This window comes from Emydura macquarii, unplaced genomic scaffold (genome assembly GCF_026122565.2).
Source record: "Emydura macquarii macquarii isolate MOO-44397 ecotype Brisbane River unplaced genomic scaffold, CSIRO-AGI_Emac_v2 contig_820, whole genome shotgun sequence".
Lineage (NCBI taxonomy): Eukaryota > Metazoa > Chordata > Testudines > Chelidae > Emydura > Emydura macquarii.
Window position 1 is genome coordinate 1,819,172 of NW_027130957.1, and position 26,838 is coordinate 1,846,009.

At 51.0% G+C, this 26,838-nt stretch overlaps 1 protein-coding gene across 1 annotated transcript in view; it reads right to left on the reverse strand.

Annotated features, from left to right (window-relative positions):
* EXTL1 (exostosin like glycosyltransferase 1) overlaps window positions 1-23,437 on the reverse strand; it is a 43,379-nt gene extending 19,942 nt beyond the window's left edge. Inside the window, exon 1 of the mRNA XM_067543349.1 lies at window positions 21,976-23,437. Coding sequence (XP_067399450.1) covers window positions 21,976-22,910 — 935 coding nt within the window. The 5' untranslated portion in view covers window positions 22,911-23,437. The remainder of the gene's footprint in view (window positions 1-21,975) is intronic.
* Between the last annotated feature and the right edge of the window lie 3,401 nt (window positions 23,438-26,838).

A 26,838-nucleotide genomic window follows, 5' to 3' on the forward strand; every position in this document is an offset into this window, starting at 1 on the left:
GCTTATGAGGTCTGGGTTCAAATCCCAGTTCAGCCCCAGAATCCCCTGTATGGGACAAGTCATTTCCTCTCTCTGGGCCTCAGTTCCCAGCTGTGAAGCAGAACTAATACACCCCCAAGATAAATCAAGTGCTCACACGTTGTTATGTCCTTCCTCCTCTGACCCTGGAGGCTGCCGTACCACCTGGACCCAGTAATCCATCTAGCCCAGTAGCCTGTCTCTGAGAGTGGCTAGTGCCAGCTGCTCCGGGGGAGGGTCCCGTGTTGGTGCAGGCTATTTACATTTCAGACTGTGCCTATCCTGGAACTTGTTTACTTGGCTATTAAAGTGAAACTCTCCCCCTGAATGATTGAAGCTTAAATGCCAGCTGCAGTCTGTTCAGCCGGGGCTGCTTCTCTGTCTCTTCACTCCGCTGCTGGTGCCTCTGGAAAAATCCTGATTAGCTGGTAAATAAAACCAGTCAAAGAACTGACCCTAGGTGCTTTTCCTCTTTCAAAACCCGAAGCAAGCTGGCAATGTTCAGTTCCCTGAAAATCTGAAAAATTCTGTGGAATTAAAATTGTGAACCAAGTGAAAAAAAAATTCATTCTGTTCAAAATTGTTCATAGAAAATACATCCAGCCCTATTCATGTTACAGTAGTGCCTCAATCAAAATCACAGCCCGATTGTGCTAGATGTGGTATAAACACACAGCAAGGGACAGTCCCTCTGCTGAAGTGTTTGCAGTCTGAAGAGATACAGCAGCAGGAAGGGCATACAGCAAGCTTGTAGCAGAACCAGGAATAGAACACAGCTTTTCTGGGGTCTAGGCCGCGGCGCTACCCATTAGACCACACTACCTCCCCTTTCCTCCTGTTCATTTAAAACCACCAAAGGAGGGGAACTCAAGCTATGTACTCTCGCTATGGCAAGGTGTTTCTCAACTGAAAAGGAACAACCTCACCAAAGGTGACTTTCCAGCTCTATGAGCAAAGGGTGCTGGGCATGAAATAGCTGGTGCTATAATCGTGTGTAAGCAAGGTCTGGGTGACCTTCCCCTTGCTCAGTCAGCTGAAACGGGGGGCACTTTATTTGCCTGGGCTCTGTATCTGCATAAGCCCACCTAGGTGCTGAGCAACCTGATGGGAAATGGTCAGTTTTGGCTGGAATTGGGTTACAAATGGCTGGAGTGTGAACTGCAGGGTAATGAAACGTGTCTCCCTGTTGTATAAACAAATGGCAGCAGGCGTGTGCTGAGTCTGGTTTGATGAAAGATTCACTCTCAGCTGAACAGAACTCAGCAAAGGAGGCGTTTGGATGCCAGTGACTGTAAAAATTCAAGCACGGAGGGAGGTTACCATTCTGTGGAGGTTGTACGGGCTACTAATTTTCTTTGACTGTTGAAAGGTAAAATTCATGATTCTTTGGGGAGGCTTTTATTTGTTAACAAAAGCAGGCATGGCACTCCTGTGTCAGTAGAAGGCATTCCCATGAGTAGCAGCTGAAGCTCCCAGAGAGCTGAAATCACTAAAGGAACTGGGAAGCCATGAGAGACTGAGGGGAGCCGGCAGAGGGACTCGGTGAAGACCGGAGGTGGTGGGAGCCAGCAGAGAGGACTGGCGGGGCCCCACGAACATGAAGACCGGAGGTGGTGGGAGCCAGCAGAGAGGACTGGCGGGGCCCCACGAACAAGAGGTAGCCGCTGCAGCTATGACGGGCAGTGGAAAGGGAGAGGCAAAGGACACCCCACGTACTCTGGGGTGGGGTGGGTTCGATCATGGTGTCCATGAATTCTGTTTGCCCCGTGTTCCCAAGCCAGTGCTGTGTTACTGCCCTCCTTTTATTAAAAGGTTTACTTTCTGCACTCAGACTCTCTGCTTGCGAGAGGGGAAGTATTGCCTTTCGGGGAATACTTGTGTGTGGTTTCCCAGGTGACTGGGTGGGGGCTCGAGCCGGTTTGGTGTTGTATCATTGACAGGAACCCCTAGATATAGAACCCGGCCCTTTGTTGCTGCCGGCTCTGCCCGGCGGAAGGGTTACGCGTGCAAAAGCCAGAGCGATTTCTGTATGACTTGGTGTCCAAACCAAACGTTCTGTCATCGACGTGCTTCCAATTTGCGGTGTAACCGAAGAGCCAGTGGCTCCTTGAGTCTCCGGAGAGGCAGCAGTCAGGTCTGGCCGCCGCTACATTTTAACCAAAGATGGCCTGAAAGGAGCCTGGCTTCTTTCCCTGCACTCACAGAGCCCCAGGAGACTGCAACCGGGATGCAGCGTGTGGTTTACACCGTCCGATTAAGAAAGTGAAAACATTTCCCCTTCAGGATACACACACAACTACCTTCAGGCCCCAGCTATAGCAAAGCAGCAGGGGTGAGAGTTTTAAGTTTCACTTGGAAGCACCAGGTAGGAAAGTGGCGATGCAGGAGTTGGCTGTTCCCAGCAGGATAGGAATGAGGGTATTTATACCAAGGAAAGAAGAGAGAATGGGAGATCTCATGCTCTTCAGAGTCAGAGAAAAAGGGGGTATTTGTATCCAGAGAGAGCAGAAAAGGGGGCATTTTCCAGGGCCGTCAGAGGTCAGCCTTATCATCCAGGGAAATGAGGAAGTGGCAGCTGACGCCAGCAGGGCTGAGAAAGCCAAATGCTCCTTATGGAAACACTTTGCTATTGACGTTCTGTGGTTTCCGAGCAATAATATACTCAGTGCTTCCCTGTTTTCGTACAACCCCAGGGACACAAACTCTCTGATCTCTGTTCATCCACTCCCGTCATTCAGAAGCAAAACAGTAGGTCTGGGATGAGGAGACTGGGGGGGTGACGACAGCGGGTTTCACTAATTGGACCAAGAAGAGGTTTTCCACTAAGCATCGATTTTTACCAGCCTTCTTTCTGCAGCAGAACAAAGATGCAGAGCTGCTACAAGACGCTCTTTATCTGGGCACAGAACCTGTTTGTGCAGGCAATTCCCGGGGGGAAGAGGGGAGCCAGAGCTGCTCGCAAGCCCTTCCTCTGCTCGGCGCATAACCCGAAAGGAGGGTTAGTGTTGCATGCAGTCCCGGCGTTGGAAAGCTACAGCCAGGCAGCCTGTTGCCATGCTAGGCCCATGTTACCCCTGCTAGTGCAGCCACTTATCTACTCTCGCTTCACTCACACACAGTGAAACAGGGAAAATACTCCAGGCCTCTGGGGTAGGAGACTGTTTGAATCACTGCATCAGAACTAAGTGAGTGCGAGCCCGGTACAGCCCTCCCTGGCAGTAAGAGGACGGGGCAGGAGCTGCAAAGTTCTGAGCCAGTCTCATCACATTTTGGGTGTCAGCTGAGCTGCGTTCTGTTCCCAACTCTGCCACTAACCTACTGCATGACCAGGGGAAACTCACTTCACCTCTGCATCCTCTCCCCTCTGTTAAGATTGTAAGCTCTTCAGGTCAGGGACTGTCTCTGTACAGCACCTAGCACAATGGGCTCAGTTAGGATTTCTAAGCCCTCCTATAACAATGATGAGCTGATCTTGATCTCCGCTTCTTCAAAGATTTGGGGGTGTTTAGAGCTGGAGTTCTGTGTTGGGCCCATCCTGGGGAAAGGAATCCAAGAGAGCTGGCTGTATTTTAATGAAACCTTTTTGAGGGCGCAGGAACAAACCATCCTGATGTGCAGAAAGAATAGCAAATATGGTAGGCGCCAAGGTTGGCTTAACAAAGAGGTCTTTGGGGAGCTTAAACACAAAAAAGAAGCTTACAAGAAGTGGAAGCTTGGACAGATGACTAGGGAGGATTATAAAAATGCTGCTCGAACATACAGGAATGAAATCAGGAAGGCCAAAGCGCAATTGGAATTGCAGCTAGCAAGGACGTGAAAGGGAACAAGAAGGGTTTCTACAGGTATGTTATCAACAAGAGGGAGAGTGTGGGCCCCTTACAGAATGGGGGAGGCAACCTAGTGACAGAGGATGTGGAGGAAGCTGATGTACTCAATGCCTTTTTTGCCTCTGTCTTCACAGACAAGGTCAGCTCCTAGACTACTGCACAGGGCAGCACAGAATGGGGAGGAGGTGAACATCCCGCAGTGCTGAAGGAACAGGTCCAGGACTATGCAATGCATCCGAGGGTGCTGAGGGAGTTGGCTGATGTGATTTCAGAGCCATTGGCTATTATCTTTGAAAGCTCGTGGCAATTGGGGGAGGTCCCTGATGATTGGAAAAAGGCAAATATAGTGCCCATCTTCAAGAAAGGGAAGAAAGAGGATCCAGGGAACAACACACCGGTCAACCTCACCTCAATCCCTGGAAAAATCATGGAGCAGGACCTCAAGGAATCCATTTTAAGGCACTTGGAAGAGAGGAAGGTGATCAGGAACAGTCAACACGGATTCACCAAGGGCAAGTCATGCCTGACCAATCTGATTACCTTCCATGAAGAGGTGACTGGCTCTGTGGATGTGGGGAAAGCAGTGGACGTGATATAACTTGACTTTAGCAAAGCTTTTGATACAGACTCCCACAGTATTCTTATCAGCAAGTTAAAGTAGTATGGGGTGGATGACTGGACTATAAAATGGATAGAGAGCTGGCTAGATCATCGGGCTCAACGGGTAGCGATCAATGGCTCCATGTCTAGCTGGCAGCCAGTCACAAGCGGAGTGCCCAAGGGGTCGGTCCTGGGGCCGGTTTTGTTCATTAAAACAAATGAAAGATGAATTAATGATCTGGCGGATGGGGTGGATGCACCCTCAGCAAGTTTGCAGATGACACTAAGCTGGGGGAATGGTAGATACCCTGGAAGGTAGGGATAAGATACAGAGGGACCTAGACAAATTGGAGGATTAGGCCAAAAGAAATCAGCAAGGACAAGTGCAGAGTCCTCCACTTAGGACGGAAGAATCCCATGCACAGCTACAGACTGGGGACCGACGAGCTAGGCAGCAGTTCTGCAGAAAAGGACCTGGGGGTTACAGTGGATAAGAAGCTGGATATGAGTCAACAGTGTGCCCTGGTTGCCAAGAAGGCTAATAGCATATTGGGCTGCATTAGTAGGAGCACTGCCAGCAGATTGAGGGAAGTGATTACTCCCCTCTATTCGGCATTGGTGAGGCCGCATTTGGAGTATTGTGTCCAGTTTTGGGCCCCCCGCTACGAAAAGGATGTGGACAAGTTGGAGAGAGTCCAGCAGAGGGCAACACAAATGAAGCAATACTGCCCCCCACTCCCTGCTTTGAGGAAAGCAAATATTCTCCTCATCTTCTTATGGGGAAACTGAGTCAGGGAGCGGGTTAGTGACTTGTCCAAGATTACATCAGTGCCAGAGCTGAGCAAGGAACACAGAACTCCTTGTGCCTTTAAGACTTTTTAGGGATCATGGGTGCAATGAAATGTACTATGATAGCTAATGATAACAACTAGGGACTCAAAAAGAACCTTTCAGTCAAAGCTCTGGGAGCCCTTTACAGAGGTGGGTGGCCAGATCCCATTATTCTTGCTTCTCAGATGGGGACAATGAGGCTCAGAGAGAGTCCTCGTCACTTATTAGTACAGGAGCACCCAAAATGCACCAGGTGCTGGACAGAGCTATAGGCAGGCCTGACCTGTGCCCTGGAACACTTTCATTCTAGCCAGCCACCCACATCAGCAGAAGAGGATGGGGCTAGTAGTGGTGCTTGGGCTGCTTCCCTAGGAGTTGGAAGACCTGAGTTCAAATCCCTTCTCTGCCACAGCTTAACTGTGTGACCTTGGGCAAGTCGTTTTGCTCCCTTCACCTTCTGTACAATGGGAATCATAACACTGGCCTATCTCACAGGGGTGTTACAAGGATAAATACATTAAAGACTGTGAGGTGCCTACGCACCTTGGTAATGGGGCCAGATCAGCACATAGCTAGAGCAGCACCCAGGTCTGCAGGCTCCCTGCGCTAGCCCAGGCTGGCTGTCTCAGCGTTGTTACTTTCATTCTACTTGAACAACTTCTAGGGGTGGTTTCGTGGCCCCAAAGGCTGCCCCTAGGTGGGGGAGAGTCTCCAAAGGTTCTCAGAGCAGCTGCTGAGATCACGACGACAGAGCACGCCAAGCGTTTTCTGGGCGGTGCACGAAGGCAAGCGCTGTACGTGTTTCTGTGCTCTGGGGACGCACCGCAAGCTCTTAGCTGTTCATAGCTGTGGGGACGGGAGGGACTTTTCTCACATAAGCACATCCACGCGCAGCAAGAGGTGGTGCAGCCTCTCCCCCGCCAGGCAAGTGGGCTCTGTTAGGATTAATAACCGCTCCAGCGGGTTGACAGGCCCAGGACGCTGGCCGCAGAATGGTTCTTGCTGGGGTTTTGCATGACGGCATCTAAGTGCTGCAGGAAATGATGGCAGAGGGTTTGCACAGAGCACAGAGGCCAGGTGTCTGTAGGCGATGGATCCTTTCGCTGCTAATTCTTCCCAGTCACTCCTGGGCTCCCAGCTCACCTCCAGGAGAAACCCTCGGTTTCTTTAGGAGAGTTCCCATAAGCTTCTCCTTTCCCCTTTGCTGAGCTGCTACTCCACAGCCCGGACGGCCCCGTCTGTCTGGGGAGGAGCAGCCAGTCAGTGCTGCTCCATGCACGGGTCACAGACTTAGGTGCAGAGCAAAGGGCACGATGGAAGCCTGCTCTTCTAGGCGAGTGTCTGACTGGCACAGGGTGGGTGATTGGTCCCTTTAAGGGAAATCAGGGCCCAGTCTGCTCACACAAGCTTCTTTGAAGAGAATGAGCCCAGGTTGGCCCTCCTCTAAGCAATTAGTTGCCAGCCAGCCACTTAGGCAGTTAATTGACTAACGAGCACCTGGCCTGATAAAAAGCTACTCCCAGAGCTCCCTTGGAGGAAGAGGCTCTTCGAGAGATGATCTCTGAGATGCTAGGCCTGCAAACTGCTCCACACTGACCGGATTCCTGGGTCTGAGGCTTGCTCTACACTTAGAATTCAGATCCCCTAGATATGGGGCTCAGGGGTATGAAAAACTTGCACACCCCTGAGTGCTGTAGTTATGCTGATTTAAACCGCAGTGCAGCTGTGGCTCGGTTTGCAGAAGAATTCTTCTGTTGATGCAGCCACGGCGGCTCAGCGAGGTGGATTAACTACAGAGATGCACAAACCCTGCCGTCAGCGCGGGAAGCGTCGACGCTACGGCAGCTTTGCTGCAGCCGAGCCCCTGTCCTATCCGTAGTGCAGCTATGGCCTGAGTAAATCATTGCAAGCCTAGGAGAGGGCAGCAGGTCTGCAAGGCCACAGCTGTCACAAGGGGGCAGGCCCAGGGGTGTTACCCTGCTACCCTGACCCACCCACTGCTGCTCCATTGCCTAGGCTGCAGCACCAGCTGACCCTAGTGCAGACGGCCACGGCACAGATGCAAATCTTCCCCTGCTCCCTGCTGTGCTTGGGTGCTGCCTCTGCGCTTCCTGGTCTGTGTGAAGGGGCCTTATCAACCAGCAAGAGCCTCAGTTGCCGTAGGCAGAGGGTTAGGCAGGCAGGCAGAGTGGCTGAGGGGGGCAGGCGCAGGGCCATGAGTGGACAGGGAAACTGAAGCGGCTGTGAATTTAGGTCCTAAATGGGTCCCCCAGCTGCCTGACAGGCCTGGGCTTTCGACAGCCACCTCCCCAAGAGCTACCCAGCAGGGCGTGCGAGTTCGAGCCCCAGTTTATAGGCGCTGCTTTGACAGTAACCTGACAGACGCCTGACGCTCTCCACGGGCAGGAGCTGGGAGAGCTTTTCACCTGGGTCATTTCTTCAAGTCCAGGCGAGGCTGAGCTGCTGCCTCCTGCTGACTGTTTGATAGCCCAGGTGACCTGAGCTCCCACGGCCCCATCTTGGCGTCTCCGCACAGAAGCCAAGGCTGACCGGACTAAGACGGCAGTCCCCAGTCATCTCCAGAGACGGTGTCACTGGGGCAGGGCGGGCAGGGCAGCGTGGAAGGTTTGCACAGCTGCTGTCTACGCTGTACCGTTGTGTCTCATACAGAAGCTTTAGTTCGGTCCCCTGGGCTGTCAGTCTCGCATCTTTCCAGCACGCTAACGGTCCCAGGAACAAACACCCAGAGCTCAAAGCCTGGGAATGGGAGGGGAAATTAACGATGGGGAAATGGAGTTATCTACCACTGTGTCATGGAAACGACTGTAAACGGGGTATGTTGCTGAGTCAGGCGGGATGCTCTGACCTGATGAATTCTTTCTTTGTAAGTGATGGAGGAACTCCTGCTGGGCAAGAGTCTGTAAAGAGGACCACACCTACATTTATAAGAGGTAAAACCTGAGACACGGGCCTGCGACCTGTTCAAGGAAGATCTCCCCAACCCTGGCACCATTCGATTCCAATTCCAAGGTTCACCCTCACCCTGGGAGGTGTTTCGACTGGGGGTGGGACTTTCAAAAGTGTCTAAGTGACTGAGGAGCCTAAGACTTGGTCTACACTTAAATATTAGCTTGACCTGGCTACATTGCTCAAGGCTGGAAAAGATATCGCACCCTGAGCACCACGGTTAGGTCAGCCTAGCCACCTGTGTAGTCATGGCGAGGTCGATGGAAGCATTCTTCTGTCGATCTAGCTACTGCTTCTCAGAGAGGGGGATTACCTACAGCGACGGGAGAACCCCTTCCATCGACGCAGGAAGCCTCTCCATTCCAGTGGCACAGCTGCAGCACTGCCCCGGGCTTCTGTAGCAGCTGGAACGTAGGCCAGGCTTTCGGGCTCGTCTACACTAGCCAGAAAAGCTGCACTGATGTCTGGTGAAGACACTTGATGCCGATGGGAGAAGCTCTCCTACCCGCCCTGGCATGTAGGTTGGTGTAACTTACGTCGCACTGGAGGGGGGGTATTATTCATACCCCTGAGCGAGGTAAGTTACATCAGAGTAAGTGGTAGTGTAGACCTAGTCTCCTTTTCAGAAGTGACTTGGGCCCAGAGCTTCAAAAGCATCGATGTGTCTAACTCCCAGAGGATGAGGTGCCTAAATACCTTTGAGGATCTGGGTGTTGGGCAGTTAGGAGCCTAAATCTCATTGATTTGGGACTAGGGCCCCTCAGGGCCAGTTTTTCAAAGATTCAGAGGGGGGTTTTGAAAAGCCCCAGGTCCCCTAACGTCCATTGATTTCAATGAGGGCCATCTGCAAATGCCACAAGGCGCATCTTTAAAAATCCCTGAGTGCCCAGCTCAGTTGTGAAAATGGGACTTTGGTTTTGGGTCACACGGGCCATCCTGGATCAGGGATGGGCAGCTGGGAGCTGCATCCGGCCCCCTGGATCATTTTATTTGGCCCGCTGCCAACCAAAGAAGGCAGAGGGGAGGCGGCTGCCAGGGCAGAGAAGAGGACTGCGGGAGGGTGAGAGGGCTCGCTCCAGGATGGCCCTGGCAGACAACGCCTGCCTGGGAGTTACCGAAGGGGGGCGGCGTGTCCCTGGTGGCAGGAGGCACAGTCTCCTCCATCTTCCCAGAGATCGTGGGCGGGCAAGCGAGTGTGACGTGATCCAGCAAGGTGGGGTCAGCGCAGGATTCCCTGCTCTGGCCCATGTTCTCCCAGCAGCAGCAGCAGCCACCGCGGCAAGCTGCCCCAGGGCAGCAAAGGCGGCTGCTTCCTCGACTGCGCCAGCCCGCTAAAGGGTTCTGTGAATTTTGTGGCCCTCTCTACTACCTGAAAGTTGCCCCTCCCTGGCTGGTTCTCCGCCATCGGGCTTTTACCCCAACGTACTGTCTCGCTGTACAATAAACACACCTTTTCTGTGGGGAAGACGCAGCTTTACAGAGCGCGCTTGCCCCTACAGACCAAAACTCCATTGCCAAAGCCATTTCCTACGGTGGCAGCTGTGGGGTTGGCCCCTCCTTTCGTACGGTAAGAGCCAGGCTGAGCGTACTTTCTCTGAGGCTTGCAGAGGTGGGAATGAATTTCACACCTATCTAGGTGCCAGTCAGCTGCAGATAAAGAACCGTAGTGCTGCCTAGGGCTGGCAATCAGAGCCAATTATAACCCGATTGACCTGCCATGACATTAAAATACCTAGCGGAGCTCATCTGGTCCTCGCAAGATGGTGATTTCGCATGGCTACGTGTGTCTGATGTGGGAAGGTCACTATTTACAGATCTGGAGGTGACGGTCAGTTGGCCCTAACAATCAGAGCAGCAGTTGCCCAAATTAACCCTTATTACCCAATTCTACTCTATTTTCATGTGCAAAATACAAAAGGAACAACATCTCCTACTGAGAGTCTGTGGACAGTAAATTCTAATAGTCCCAATAACTGGAAAGTGTGGGTTTTTTTCTTCCATATCTTTCCTTTGCCTCATTTTTCTGACCACATTCCATTTTCTTCCCATTAAAGACCATGAGTCACAGGTTCTAGGTCATCTGCTGTAAGAACCAGGTTAATGAAGCTATTATACTCTGATGGTTTGGGGCGGGCAGTTGCCCTATAAACTGAAATAGGTTAAGGACCCACTGGGGAGTTAATGTGTGTTTGCAGAAATATTTGTGCTGATACATTGAGAAAATGGAACAGAAACTGCCCTGGATGGACCCATTCTTGTGGGAGGGTTTTCGCCTGGTCCTGCTGATGACCGTGGGAGTTTGGCTGCTGCTTTCAGTGGCTGAGAGTTCATTGATGGTCCCGAGGTTGGGCCAAAAGAACTGTGTGTGCCGCAGGATGTACCTGTGCACTCCATCACCCCGTTTGGGGAGCCCTGCTGAAATTGGCAGCTGTCAACCTACTGCCTAGAGACCCACAGGTCTGTGCACAGTGAGGAGGGAGGCGAGTAGACTATTTCCAAGCCGGTCTGGGGCATCCACAAGAGACATGACGGTGGCTGTGGCTGTCACATCATGTGGCCACTGTCCTGGTGGGAGGCTATGTGAGCCCACCACGCCCCGCGCTGCCTGTAGATCGCTACAGGTGTTGTGAGACACAACCTCCACTCCCCCAGGGACTGAGTGTACAGCCAGTCTCTCCTAGCTCAGACATCATGAGCCCTGGATCGGGAATCAAGCTTTAATCCTAGGAAGAGCTGTCACTGAGCCATCAGGTCAGCCTCTGTTCCTGCTTTTAATCAGCATCTTCTTCCCGTAGCCGGAGATTACCAGCTCCTCAAGCAGCACAGCCGGGCCAGTGCGTGTCCTGCGTAGATCTAACAGAAGTGATGTTTTCATTAAATGCCATCTGGCGACTCTTACTGAGCTCCTGGTTTCTGCAGGTGGCTGGGCAGAAGGTACGTAAATCTGGTATGTTTCTCTTTTCCAAGGGGCCAGCTGCCATGGACATGTTACTGAGCCTTGTGTCTGAGACAGGCTAGCAGTAATGAGACCTCTTTTATCGTCCTTGAGCAACCACTGATCCCAGACCCCCCTGATGTCACCCATTTATCCCCAGATATAACCAGCGGTGATCGTGCTCATATGCCCAGGCCATCACGTGAGCAGTAGTCTTAAGATTTATGGGCACCAAGTTGATGACGGCAGTGAGGAATAGGACTTCTGAGGACCGGCTCTTGGCTCTCCTGCTCTTCCAACCCTACAACTAGCTAGGTGACTGTACAATAACCCCTCGGAAGGATGGAGAGGAACCCTGGACAAGCTTATTGCTGACTCTGCCAGGATTCTAGGGTTACCATCTACATTTTACACCCGGGGAAACTGAGGCACGGAGCCATCCAGTGATTTGCCCAAGGTCACAGAGGAGACTGTCAGAGCCAGGATTAGGATTTGGGAGTTCTTGGCTTCCACGTCAGCACTCGGCCTTCCAGATCCTTCCTCTCTCACCGCTCTTCCTCACAAGCCAGTTTCTGGATCGACGTTTCACTTTGAGGACTAGTCTCCAAAGAATTTTTTAGGCCATGCCCCTAAGGTTCACTCAAGCCACGGCTCACAAGGTGTGCATTGATACTACGTCAGCAAAAGGGGCAGCCCAGCACTTTCCGAAACTCGAGTGCAAAGAAAAGCCTATTTTTTCTTCATGCTGATGATCTGTGGATGTTTAATGACATATGAATCTGGGCTACAGACAGTGTCTCTTTTCATATCACAGACAGCGTCATTGCATTCCCAGCTCAGACAAGACAATCGCTCATCTTCACTTCGTAATGGCTCTGGCCTTGTCTCAGCTGCTCATGCAAAGATACCCTGGTATGAAAAATGCATTGTCAGGTGCACTTATGTGTAATGTGCTGGATGCATGTCAAGAAGAGGATGTGTTAATTAAGCAATTTTGTTAGCATTCCTATCGGAGTATCGGAAAATTCCACTGGCATGGATCTACCTACGCACACCGAGCATCACACGGGCAAGGACATTTTTAACGAAGAGTAAAATACAACTGATTAGGAAGCAAGGATAGTCTGGGAATCAGGGAAGTTGAGGTTTGTTGCCTGCTCTGGGCAAGCAAACCCGGGTTCAAAGGACATGTGAGCATGTGCCTGGGAGTTTGTGTGTGGATGGTGGTTAGGGGAGGTTGGGCTAAAGCATGTGTAAGAACTGTGATAGGCATGCAGGGTAGACATACCCTGTGTTCCCTGGGATGCTGCTACTGAAGTCAATGGGAGTGCAGGATGTTTGTGACCGAGTCCTACGTTTTCAAAGCAATGGGTCAACAGAGGGGCTGCCACAATCTTTTTTTAAATGGCCACTGATTTTGAGTACTCCAACCTCAGACACCTGGGACCTGATTTTTAGAACCACTGAAGGCTCCCTGCTGCAGTCAAAGTGCGAGTTGTGGGGGCTCGGCCCCTTTGAAAATCAGGCTGTAGGGGTGTCAAGTTGGCCACGCAGAACTGAGGTGGCCAGAAGAGGCCACTTTGGCCAGCGTAGACCTCAACCTCTCTGTGCCTCAGTTAATCAGCTGTAAAATGGTTGCAAGCCTCACAATCCAGGTAGGCATCAATTCACTGATCACAGAAATGTAGCACTGGAAGAGAATTCAGGTGGTCAATCTAGATCCAGTCCCCCGCACTGAGCAAGGAGTCGGGACATCTAGATCAGCCCTGACAGGTGTTTAACCTGTTCTTAAAAACCAACACCTACCCCATCAGCTAGAGGGCATGGGCATTTTTTAAAGAGATTAGTAAAGTGTGCTGAGATCCGCAGGCAGAAGGCGCTACAGAAATACAGCCTGTTAGAGGAAACTGAGTCTCATTTCTAGTAGCTATGCCCACTTTAAGGCCCCTTTGCAGAGTGGCATAAAGGGGCTTTGGTGTAAAAGAAATCAGGCCTGGAACGTTTTCATCGTGCTCTTCATGGACAAGCAGACGTTCCGCCTGTGCTAACCAACTTCCCCAATGATTTTGCAAGGCTGTGCCCAGAGAGTTGGCGAAGTGCCATGAGATCCTTTGGGATTACAGCACTGCATACATGCAAATGATTGTCAACAGAAATAGTTAAGCCTGCAATATTGTCCTGCCGAAACATCAGCGACTTGTGAACGTGTTTGTGTCATCACTGGCTTTCAATGAGGATAATAAAGGCCGGGTTGGATTACCTAGATACGGCTGTGATTGAAATAAATCTCAATCAGTCATTCCTCCCGGGAACCTCTCTCGTGTGGCGTATTTAGCTCAGGAGGCAGCAAGATGTTTGTTTTTCTTTATGTAGGTTGTTTTTCCCAGGATTTTTTTTTTTTTTTTTAAGGATCTGGTTTTGGTTAAAGTTGGGCTTGATCCTGCAAAGCGTGAAGCTGCTCCTAAAAGGTGCTGAGCCCCCACAGCTCCTACTGAAGTTGGTGGAGGAGGCTCAGGATTGGGCCCTAAATTTTCAAATCATGACGGTCCAGAGCAGTGCTTCCACAATGAGCCCTGACCCTCTGGGCTTGCAAATATGTGGGCAATCCCCCATTTGGCACAGGCCCAGACAGAGTTTGCACCTGTTCCTCTTGTGCTTCCTCTGAATTTCTGGCCCTCAGGATAAATGCGAAGATTTCACTTGCTTTAATGGAGTTTGCATTTCAGTGACACACAATATGGTGGGCACTCACAATTCACATCGGGACTGCTGCAGCAGCTGAAATGAACAGAAGTCCAGTCCAGTAAGGAGTGCAGGATCGCGCTCAGCTCTGCAGAGTCCTAGGACGGCTGATGGATCTCCCCATTGAATAACGTAACTCTTACACATTCTTCACACACACATGCCCTCATCTCAGCCCTCCATCCTTCCAGGGTAGATGAGTTCGATCCCAGGCAGCTTACTCCGTGCAGATCTTTCAGATAAAACCTTTAAAAACCAAGGTCCTGTTTGCTCCGCATGGACTTTAAAGATCCCAGGACACGAGCCTCAGCTTCCATAGTCAAAATCTCCTTTCCCTCACTATCAGGCAGTGTATTGTGTGGCAGCTGTTTGCCACCCTCCACCCTGGGCACAGCTGCCTTCAGTGGCAATGACAGGCCAGATTCCTATCTGTTACATCCTGGGAAACCCTTGGAAGTCAGTGCATGGGGGTTAGAGGGTCCCTTCTAACCCTATGGTTCTATGATTGATTCTGGATCGACAGCAGTGTAACTGAGATCAGAATCTGGTCCATTGCTGGGAAGGACTCTAGGAGGAAGGGAGCTGTGCAAATGTAAATTCTTAACACTGCCAGTTCTTAAAAGCCTGCAGCACAGCAAGGGTTACCGTTGTTTAGGGAAATACCAAATGTATCAAAGTTTGCTACCGTCTATCCATTCTCAGAGCCCCTTTGTCACCTTGATTCCCTGCTATGGAGTAAACACTTCCACGCCACCCCATACGTCAGTCTGCCAGCTTATACCATGTGCTCCTCACGTATCAGGAGTCTAAAACCATCCTCGGTTAAATGTAAATTGCAAACCATTTTCCTGGATTACTTGAGCAGGGGGAGGAGAAGGTATTTCGCTTTCCAAAGTTCCTGCTAGTGAAGATCTGACCTTGGTTCTGTCTGAACGACGCCTTTTCTCTTTCTGTACTAACCCTCAGCACTTCTGTGATGCCTTTCATCTGAGGATCTCAAAGTGCCCTGCTCATCCTAATGAATTAGGCCTTGCCACCCCCGTCTGAACCAGAGAAGTACTACCCACGTTTGACAGCTAGGCGCTTAGCGCAGGCCTACAGATGAGTTTAGGTAGGCTAATTTGACACGCTTGCCCTAAGAGAATTGCCGAAGATCAGTGGAAGTCGTGAACAAAACCCAGGGATCCGGGGTCAAGATTTTTTTTAAAGACCAGATGTCTAAAGCCAGGTTCCTAAGTCCACGTTTAGGTGCATAAATAAGTGACCTGATTTTTTTCAAAATGGCTGAGTGCCCAGCATCTCCCACTGAAATCTGCCGAGGCTGTCGGGGCTCAATGTGTGGGGAAATCAGATGCCTTATTCAGGTGCCTAATTATGGACTAACCTTAGACACCCAGAGCCTCACAGGTATTTAGGTGCCTAAAGCCAAGTGAAACCCATGGGAGTTAGGCACCTAAATACCATTGAGAATCTGGGCCCCACATCTGTAAATGTGGGCCTATGTGACTTGCCCAGTATGGCAGGAACAGAACCCAGGAGTCCTAGCTTCTAGTTCCTTCCTGGAAACAGCAAACAACTCCCTGCCTTCACTGGGACATCCACTTCAGGGCCACGCTACTCCTTTGGCCTGCATCCCAGCAAACAGCTTCTCTACACAAACATCCAGTCTCATGCTCACAGAAGCGTCTCCCCAAACCAACACCCACAAACCACACTCACACGCTCGTTGTTGTACGAATGACCCTTCCTGACTGGCTGGCATTTAAATCCACAGGGAAATGTTCCCTTGGTGATGGACGAGAAATGAAGAGCACCTGGCATCTGACAGGAGGCGAAATCCAGCAGGTGGCCATTTAGTTAAACTAATACACCATTTATTTTAATTCTCGGGGTAGCAATTACTGAGCAGGAGGTGCATTTAGCGCTCCAGGGCCAGGGGCGTTTTAATTATGCATGAGTCAGCGCTCTCCAGTCTTACAATGCCTCTGTCGAATGCAAATGAAATAAACCCTCCCTTTGTCTCTTTAATTCATTCCTGGGAGTCCGAGGGAGCCTGAAATAGTTGCAGAGAGATGCTCGCAAGAGGTGGAGGGTGCAGACACAGGCACAGGGCTGGTGAGTACCAAAACCTGCCGTGAGTCAGGATCTTAGGGACCGGCCGCACTTCGAGTAGCAGGTCTGATTCCCAGCTCGAGGAGACACATCCACGCTAGCTCTGATCAAGCTAGTGTGCTGGAAATAGAGCGTAGCCGGGGCTGCACAAATAGCTGGAGGGGTTAGCCACCTGAGTACATACCCGTCCGAGACCACAGGTACCCTAAGCCCCTGGAAGACAGCTCAGGAAACAGACATCCAGGGGTGACCTGTCCTGATTCTCCCTCAGCTCCCCTGACACACATACTCTGGGCCTGATTCTGAGCTCACGCACACTGGTGCAATTCTTTGACCGCAGTGAGGTTCTCTTGAGCACTGGCCCTGCTAAGAGGGGGAAGAACCATTCCTTCCTTCTGATTCTCACCAGGGCACAGCCGTGAGTCCATGCTGCTCCCGTTCCCTTCTGAGGGGGAGGTTTAGCCAGTCATTTCTGGACCCTGGGCCAAATCCTAGCCAGGGCCGAGCTGCTGCGAGGCACCAGTGCACGCCCTCAGGGAATGTTATTGCTCCCATTTCACAGAGGGGGAAAATGAGGCCGAGAGATAAGGATAAGTGAATTGCCCAAGCTCCCCCAGTGAGCTTGTGGCAGAGGCAGGAATGGGGAGACCCAGCCCTCCTGATTCCCAGCCCAGTGCTCAGTCACAGCACCCCCTTTCCTCTGAACTCTCAGGGTCGTGGTCACTCTTTACTCCATTGTAGTGGGTTCTCCTTTTCTGGGGCCCTTCCCCTTCGAGTCTCTCCCATGCTTCGACACCAGATCCTGCTCAGCAAGGGCTGCTTTCCTGGGTTGGTGCTTTCCCTCTGCCATCCATCCTGGGCAACCGCGCAGCGTCCTGCCTCCCGAGGCTACAAAGCTGCAGGACCCTGTCGCCTAAGCAGGTGCACTGCTCCGGGTACCTGACGTAGGAGCTCCGGATGCCGGCTGGATGGGCAGGCTCTACCACGGCCCTGGACAGACGCAGGCCTCTGCCGTTCTGACACATCCATGATCTCGTCTCGCTGGGTTCACGAGGCCACACCAGCCCCGGGACACCGAGTTCCGCTTGCTTTCCAGGTAACTGATGGGTCCCCTCAGCCCTTTGAGCCATCCGGGGAAACGCCACTAGCAGCAAAGCCACTGGGGAGGGCTTCGGAGAGGCCTCTGCCTCTTGTCCTGGGAAACGGGCCCAGTGAGATGTCCGGGGGCCTCTGGAATTCAGATGATCTTTTCTCGTTTCACAGACTCCCCGGCAGGTCCCTGATAATCTTCTCTACCAGATGACATATGCAGCCCACATATTAGCCTCCCGCTACCTCCTAATGCTGGCTGCCGACGGTCTCTCTAATGCTGTTGTCCTGAGAGGCCTTTCCTGTTGATCTGATTTCCCTGTGAGATGGGGGATATTGCGAATCTATTATGGGGCTGCCGCAGAGCATCTGTTGCTCAGCAGAGAAGGGCAAGGACGGAAAGCCTTGGTGAGCTCCAGAGACAGCTATCCTCTCTGTCCGTGCTGGTGCCAGGCCTCGTGGGGTCCAGGAGCACTATCCCTCCACAAAACAGCTAGAGTGCTAGCAGGTGCCCACTTCCCTGCCTAGGTGCCTTGAATTTCAGCCTGGGACGGTCGCCCAGTGCCTTAAGATCTGTGCCAGTCTTGGCCTCTGCTGTGACTGCCAACAAAGAGGGCTCTCCGAGGCGGAGACTTGGCCAGAGGTTGGCAGTGATCAGGGCGTCAGTCTGGGAGCTCTGGGTATATTTCGCAGGTCCGCCACAGAATCCCCGGGTGAGTCACAGCCTCTCTCTGTGCCTCAGTTTCCCATCTGTACAATGGGGTTAACCGCACTGCTCTGCTTCACAGGTTTGCATGAAGATAACTATACGAAAGATCGTGAGCCGCTCGAATATTACAGTGCGGGGACCATGTGAGTACAGGAGACGGAAAGCTCACCAGCCGGCAGACGGCCAGGGGCTTTCAGTCACTACCAAGCAGTGATTTGGTGGCAAAGACAGGTGCCAGAATCATTATTCTGAACCCAGTCGCTACGTCAATGCCAGACCCCCCGTGTTTGTTGGAACGGGCCAGTGGCCCTTGAAAACCTTCGCTAGCGTCGACTCCGGGAGCGCATCATCTTTGGTCAATGAAACGATGTTAAAGAGACCTTTAAAAAGAGGAACGTCTGTGTCGCTTTGCAGCCTTCGTGTGGCCCCTGACAGCTGCCACTCCTAAGACCCTCCTGGTCTGACAAGCGCCAACTGTCCCATCCCCTGGGGAAAGAGAGAGGAGAACGAATGGGACACCCCAAACTCCTCCCAGTGCGGCACTCCGGGGGCAATTGCTGCTGACAGGCGGAGCCATCCCTAGGGATGTGCAAACGGAACGCTGGGCGAATGACGCTGTCATGGTCCGTGATAACACCCGCTCCCTGCTGGAGGGGATAGCTCAATAGGCTACACGTCCAGCTGGGAATGCAATACTCCCTGGATGCACATCTGCAAATCCTATCCAGGCTTCTGCTTTGGAAGGCAGCTATACCGGGCCCTATGAAGCTTACAGTGTGAGGGTCTTGGGACCTGAGTTCATCTGGGCTGTGGCTGGCTGTCAAAGGTCCCCAGGCTATTTCTGAAAGAGGATGGGGCTCTTTAGCCATTGTTTGCCCTCCCCCCAACCCCCTCTCAGCATTGCATGGTGTAGTGTGCTCTGACGGGTTGCTGCCCCTCACCCCGACGGCGGCTGCATTTCCGGTGTGCTGTATATATAGGGTTTCACGCTGCTCCCCCTGAAATCCTGCTAGCCTGGCCATTGGTTTCACTGAGAGCAGGATCAAACCAACGCAACTCAAACCTACGTGGGTTAAAGTGGCTGAGTCGGGCGTTAGATCAGATGATATGATGGGCAGGTTTTCATGGCATGGAAGGTGAGGGGGGCAGGAAATTGAATGCAGGGGATTTTGTGCAGAGCCCTGTGACCTCGACTAGCTGCTGCGCACCAAGATACTCCAGAGGAAGCCATGACATCCATCCCTTTTCAGCCATCTAGGCTGCCCCGGCAAGGGCCCGGTGCGGGTTTAGAGAAGCAGCATGGCAAAGTGAGAGGGTGTGGGGAGGCCAGGAAGAGAGCATGGCAAGAGGACCGCTGCAGTGATGCTTCCAAGAGTCGCTCTGGGTAGCATAAGGAGGGGACACGCTGACGATGCATGGAGAGCGCACAGAGACCGGGAAGAGCAAGGGGAACGTGGTCAGTGCAGAGGTTTGTTGGGACTCAGAGAGCGAGCTTGGTGCATGAGGTGAACCCTGTTGTACATTCACTTTTCAAAGCCAGGTCTAGATTAGAGTTACCCACCCCGGGACCAGCACAACCTCCCCAACCCCTGGAGCCTGACCGGGACGTACCCCCAGCTGGGGCCGGCGCACACTTTGATCTGCACTGCTGTAGTGTTCTGCCAGTGCTGGATGTCTCTTTCCTACTTCCCTGCCTGAGCGGGGGGTATAAAACTGCCACTGAATCCACGGGGCAGAATTTAGCCCCTTATATTTAAGATTAGAGGCCAAAGGGCTTCTAACAGAACAACTCCCACGGGGACCCTTGGGGGCAGAATATAAAAGAAAGGGCACAAAACAGTCATTATCCTCCTGTCATTGTGCCAGCCTGTCTAAAGGTCCCCTCTGCTGAGTCACATATTACTAACTGATAGCAATGGGCTTGAACCGAAACCCTGGATCTGAGTGCAGACGCCCTGACAATAAAACATCGGCCATCAGGAACGTGACTCACTGTTGACAACCATTATCAATAACAGCTCATAGGACAGTGCAGGAATTGCCAGACTGGAGCAGACCAGGGGCCCATCTACTTCCAAATCCCGTCTTCAACAGGGGCCAGCACCAGCTGCGTCCAGAGGGAGGGACACAAAACCGCAAAGTGAACAATTACAGAATGACCTGCCCGCAGGGGGAGTCTGCCTAACCGCCAGCAGTTAGTGGGTGGCTTCTGCCCTGAAGCCTGAGGGGTTCGAGCCCTTCTAAACAACACTTGTCATCCTTTGCAATGTAACGGAGCGGGTCCTGACAATGTTTAACTGCAAGCACAGCCGGGACAAGCCCATTTCCAGTTCCACTGCACAGAGTGTGAGTGAGCCCAGGTGTAACTGCTGTTGTCAGCAATGGGGGGGAGTCCCACCAGAGACAGGCCTTTGGGGAAAGTCCAGACCCAAACTTTTCAGCTTGGGCTAATCTTGCCTCACTGGAGTGTTCCGGCGGCTGCAATCAGTGGTAATTTGCAGCAACAAGAACGTCCACTAGCACTGAGTTGAACCCGCTGCCGCAACATAGCCCTCCTGGGAAATCCCATTGGAACAAGTGTGTCCTCATCTAGAGCGCTGCAGTCCTTCAAGGGGCTGAGCAGCTCCGGAGAGATGCTAAGTGCTCTCAACGTGAAGTCGAGGGGAGACGTAGCTGTTCGGCACCTCTCAGGAGGCACTCAGCAACTCGTAGGGTTAGGTCCTGGACTGGTATCGGATCCCATTGAAGGAGCCGTAGATGTTCAGCACCTCTCGGGATCAGACTCTTTGGGTATGTCTACACTGCAAAAAAAAACCCCAAAACGTAGCAGCGAATCTCACAGCCCAGGGCAACAGACTCGAGTTCACACTACAGCACTAACACTAGCGGTGGAGACGTTTCCATTTGGGCGAGATGGGCTCTGAGACCCACTCCCCTTGCTGGATTTCAGAGCCTGGGCTCCAGCCCGAGCGGGAACAGCTGCGCTGCTATTTTTAGTGTCATCGCATGAGCCCCATGAGCCCAAATCGGTAGACCCAAGCTCTGAGACTCACGGCTGCTAGGGTTTTGGTGTTCTGCAGTGTAGACGCACCCACAACCACATCCACACTCACGCTGAAGATGTAATTTCCAACATGGGTGGATATACGCCCACTCGCTTTGACTGAGCCAGTGCGCTGACAATAGAAGAGTAGCCGCAGTGGTTCTGGGTATCAGGACAGACTAGCCGCCCAAGTAGGTATCTAGGGTCCCAGGCAAGATTGTACTTGGGGCAGCTAGCCGTCCTGCTGCCTGCACCCGCCATGGCTACGCTTCTACTCGATCACAGCTAGGGCACATGTCTACCTGAGGTAGGTCATAACACCTCCAGCTCAACTGTAAATGTGCCCTTCGTGAGTAAAGACTCTTAAAAACCACTGTGTTGCAACAGCCCATCAGTAATCCCTGTCCTTACCAAACTAAGGAGTTCTGCCTAGAATCAATATTCTGCTAAAACTCTCTCTCCACCAACCCAGGCACTGATACGGGTCAAGGTCTGAAAGCCTGGATCCAGATTTCAAGCACCTCCAAGTTAGGGGGTGTTCAGATCTGGGGGTTTCATTTGGGCTCATCTCCACTAAAAATATTTATGCTGTGGGGGCGGGTGGGGGGGGGAGAAAGTATCATTCATCTCTGCTGGAATTCTGGAAAACAGCAAATCGTATTAGAGGGGCAGCCACACTGATCTCAGATAAGAGCAGCTCTCGCTAGATTATTTGAACTTTAATACAGAAGAGGAAAGCCGTGCATTTTCAGACTTTCTCTTCCCATCATGGAAATTAAGCAGTGGTTTATACAGGAGAATGGCAGGGGGGGAAATTATTAGAGAAATTACCCCCCATCTGTCATCTGTCTCTAAATGTTTTGGGCCAGATCTTCCACTGGTGTAAATCATCACAGCCAATGGCCATTCACAACAGCGGCGGACCTGATCCTCAGCAACTTCTCAGCCAGGAGATACATATTTTCCTCCCCTCCTCCTCTTTGTCTTTGCATTTTCATTGGCTAACTCTATTTCAGTGCACTATTTACCTGGATCCATCCCTTAGGAATTTCACCCAGAAACCACTGGACTGGAGTAAATCCCAACATCAGTAATGACTTACTTTTCATAGGCCAAGTTATCCTTGTCACAGCGCATGTCCTTGTGTTTCTCCCAGTCTTTGCCGTGTTTGCAGGTTGTGAGGGAGATGATATCCTTGCCATTATGGATATGGTGTAAAGCATTCCTGGTATCAGAGCCAATGCCAGTCAGGTACCTTTTCCCTTTAAAAGCCAACATGTACTTTTTCTTAGGAGGCACAGAGTTCTGGTACAGCCAGCCCCTCTCCCCGCCCTTCTGAGGATGCTCCTTAGAAAACAAAGGGATGGAGATATCAAAGCTGGGCCTGAAGTTCTCAACATAAAAACTTGCCTTGGCCAGGATGGCTTGTCCAATGTCAAAGCCCAGATCCTCGGTGTAATTCGGCCAGGTGCCTGAGTAAAGATTAAATATCAGATGGTTTCGACCGTCATTCCATAGAGGGAAGCCTTGGATTTTGTCGTTGATGTTGTGAACATACTGGATGGAGAGATGATCCCTGTCCAGTGTATCAATATTTAGGATAAAGAGGCAGGCTTCTTCTGGGTTGGAGGTGTAGTATCGGGACTCTTCAACAGATGTGATTATTTTGAGGTAACTTTCTGACACTGGGTCCTCTCTCTCCAAGGGATAAACAAAGACCTTGAAACCATATTTCTCACACCTGGAAAAATCAAAGCAAGTTTCCATGCGGCACCTGCTGTTCTTATAGATATTCATTCTCGACTCCCTTCTGGCTTTGAGGGACTGTTTGTGGTGGCCTCCATTGCTCTGAAGTTCTTCAGGATCTGCAAAGCTTTTGAGGAGGGACCTGTCTGTCCAGTGGGGCCAGTTCTTCAGCCCTTCGGCTTTCCTTCTGGACAGGAAGGCGAGGCGTCTTATTTGGTCTCCTCCAAAGAAGAAAAGCAGAAGCCAAGAGGCAAAGAAAGTTATGAAAATGTATTTCTTCCTGGTCTGCATATGTTCATCTGGACCCCTGACTCCTCATTTGAACCAGGAGGAGGTAAACTTTGTCAGCAGGTGGGTTCAGAAAGGAAGATCATTCCGGTGGGCTTAGAATGGAGGATCACAATCCAAAATCCATTAGCCAATGCCAGCTTCAGAACTGGAGCGGGAGCACTCAAGGAGCGTGTGTTTTGTATCGTGTCTGTTTCAGTACTTGGGAACGCTGCATTAACCCTGTAAGCTCTTCCAGCATTTCCAGCACCACACACGTTGAATGGGACTCCTCTTGCTTTTTTTAATTTAAAATCTGTTCTCCTCCCATGGAGATTTAATCGCAAAGCTTCCTCAGCATCATTTGTTTTTGTAGTCTTAGATTTCTTGATGTTGTACAATATTTCCAAATTGTCCAATCCTGTTTTCTACAACGCAATATTTATTTCAGCATGAAACTGTGTTGAGCAACAATCATTTTTCTACCACTGCTTGGCCTGGCTCTTAAACCCTTGGAGAGAAAGGTTGCACCATTCCTTTCTCTTGTGTTAATATTCTGTGTCATTTTAATCAGCTCTCTCAGTTTGCTATTTTAGTTCTGATGTAGACTTTCCCCCCCAGCCCCTTCAGACTTCTCTATGTATTAGAAGTTTATGCTTTCCTGCATGCAGAAGATAAATGTCTCTCTGAGTCGCTCACTCTAATGCTCTCATTTGGAAATCTTTTCCTTTCCACTTCTGCCAGCTTTTAATCTCAGTCTCCCTTTTACCTTCAATGGTCCAAAGATAGAGATCGCTGCTTCCTTTGCCATTGAAGAGCTTCAAGAGAGCAGCCGGGGCTCCAATCTGCTTTCTTCGATTGTTCCCTCTGTGGAGCTTTGACTTCTAGCTTCTTGCTGTCTTTGGGATGCATTTCCAATTAAAGAGATCACAGTGCTGAAAGCATGTCCCCATGCCCTTTCTACAGAAGATCAAACCAGCTCTTGGTCACTAATTGATCAGAGTTATGCTCACATCCTCAGTCTCATTAGAGAGTCTTTGGAGGTCTTTTAGGACTAAGCTCTCTGCTCTTTCTGCCTGTTATTAAGCTCTCTCTTTCTCTTTATCCCCTTTGGTTAGCCCTTTCTCTCTGAGTGGAGTTATTTCTGTATGAGAGTGTTTTTTATCTCCCACTTCCCTGGGTGTATGCAGAACTACACTCTCTAGTCTTACCTTATGTAATTAGCCCTTCTATCTTTGTGTGTACGAATGGCATGTACACATGTGTCTAGAGTAAATACTGTGAGTAGTACATCCTAGTTACTGTACACAGTCACCTTTCTCCCTGCATGCCTGTTTTCTCTCTATTTCCGTGTCCCTCCTCTCTGATCCATGATTCATTTCTTCTTACTCCCCACTCACCTCCTCTTCTATCACCCTGTCTATTAAACTACATTTATATCTTTTCTCGCCACCCCTCTGTTTTTCTCTTGCTGACTATGTTCTCTCTCTCTTGCTGGGGACCTATCTGGCTTGATCTTTGGTCTGTTTTGGTCTCTTTCTCTATGTCTACCTTGAGATCTCTCCTCCTCTATTTATTTTGATTGCCATTTCTTTCTGATCTCCCTCTGATTATTTCTATCTACCTATCTCGGTCTGTTCATCTATTTCTCTACTTCTCTCTCTGGCTGGCAAGCAGCAGCTGTTCCCCAGCGTTCTAATGCCACCTTCACAACATTCCTCTCGGCCCCGCCCGCTCGGCTCTCATTCGTTCCCCAGCCCCCCCAGAGGCGGGGCTTCTCTTTAACCCCTTCCTAACCGAGCCCCAAAAGAGGGGCGGGGCATGAGGTCCTGGGCTTGCGCTCTGATTGGCTTTCAGGCGGCTGCCCGCAAGAAAGGGGGGGAGGAGGGGGCTCTGTTGAGCCTACCTGTGTGCAGCCTGTGTAGGGGAATCCCAAGGCTGCAGCATCTTCTGCTCCTGTCTCTCATCCCAGCCCATGTGGGTTGCAGCTGGCCCCTCCAACCAGCCGAAACCTGCCAGGTTTATTGGTAGGGAGAGAGCATGTAAATCACCCACCACCGCCGCACACACACTGGATAGTCTTAACAGGGATTCAGATATAGGGGGAATCCTCGGGATTCATTCCCCATTTGCACCCCTTAGAGTGATACATTTAGCATAGTGAAGAGCCGGGGGGATCTTCTCCCCATCCCGCCTACCTGCCACCACACATGGCTTTAGGCCTGGCTTTATGTAGAGAGAAAGCTAAGTAACCCCCCCATCCCCACCTCCTAGGGTTAGCAGTCATTTACTTGTAAGGGGGAAGCGGTGGAAATTTTCCCCATGACTTGCCACTGACTGAAGAACCCTGGCAGCAATTTATTCCTAGTACAAGATGAGCAGGAAAAATTCACACACCCCACTGCATCTTCTTAGCCGTGAGTTGTGGGGAGGAAGAGGGAAAATACCCCGTGTGCCCCTCTTAAGTGTTCAGAGCACAGATCTGGTTTTAGAAGCAGGGAAGTACCCATAAGATGTCTTTATCAGGGAGGGAGGATGCCAGGAAATCCAGCCCTCTTTCTCCCCCCCCCCCCGGCTGTCCCTCTCTCTTTCCCCCACCACCACACAGACACTCATGTAGCCTTATCAGCAATTTCTTTGTGCTCCCCTCGGCCAACCACTGTGTCAGCAATTCAGTTTCCCTTTTGGAGCCTGATGCTGATTACAAAGCTCTGTGCACAGCGGGAGGGAGTAAGAATCAGAGCTCAAACTTTCTGGAAAAAGACCATTGAGAGATGTAAGAGCCCTGAAAGCACAGGGCCTCGCTAGTGCCATTGAATTCGGTGCACCTGATTCGGTGCATGTCACTGACTTCAGTGGAGTTGAACCATATTTGCACTGGTGTAAGTCAGAAATCAGTAAGTCAGTAACACCAGAGAAGCAGGCCCAGGGCTGTGTTGACCACATTAAATTCCTCATGATCAACTCATAACAACATTTCTTTGGTTTAACATTGTCATTTAGATTCTCACGAAACCCCACTAGGCCAGACAGAACTATTCTGATTTATGCCGGCTGGGGAGCTGCCTTTCTGACTGGAAAGTAATTTGATGAGATACCCCTCCACCCCCAGTGGTGTGTCTCCATGTTTTCCTAAAGTCAAGGTCGCAGCACCTCGTTTGCTATGTGGGAGAACCAGTGTTCTTCCCTGACTGTACCTGGGAAGAAGTGGAGTCCAGTAGTGAGAAACAGCAAGTGAGCGTCAGGACCTCTGGGTTATTTTCCCAGCTGTGCCACTGACACTTTAACCTTTAACCCACCTTCACCTCAGTTTTCTCATCTGTTGCATGCATATATATATAGAATACCCAGGGGAGCTGCCTACCTTGCGGGTCTGTGGTGAGAATTAATGTTTGTAAAGTGCCTTAAGATTGTAGCCCACAATGAGAGGTGTTTGCTAGGTAAGGCGTGGGTATAAGTTAAGGCAGCAATGTAATGAGCCTACAAGGCCTTAGCTAAATAAGGTATAAGGCACAAAAGCCTTAGCATAAGCAGCTAACCAGGAGTAACCCTGGATCATTAGATATCACAAGATAGATGCTGTGAGGACTAAACTGCTGACAGGTAACCCCAGGATGCTAGTTTACCCCAGCCTGGGATATTTTTTAGGAACATCAGCAGATGTCTGACCACAAGCATGCCCTGGTAACTAATTGTAGTATGTGCTAATAAGTTGGAAGATAAAAGGCCTCGTAAGCTGTGAGAGAAGGGCACCCACCGTTAGTAAGGAGAGGAACTACAAATAAGGAAAAGGGGCTGAAACCCCTCTTGAATGTGCATTAGGCACAGTGGCGTCAGTGTAAGATGATATAAAAGTTGTATCCCGGCCTGCGTGTCTTGGAAGATGTAACTCTTGGGAAATGCCAGGATGACAACCACTGAGGACGAGGGATGACTGCCACTTCGGGTCCTT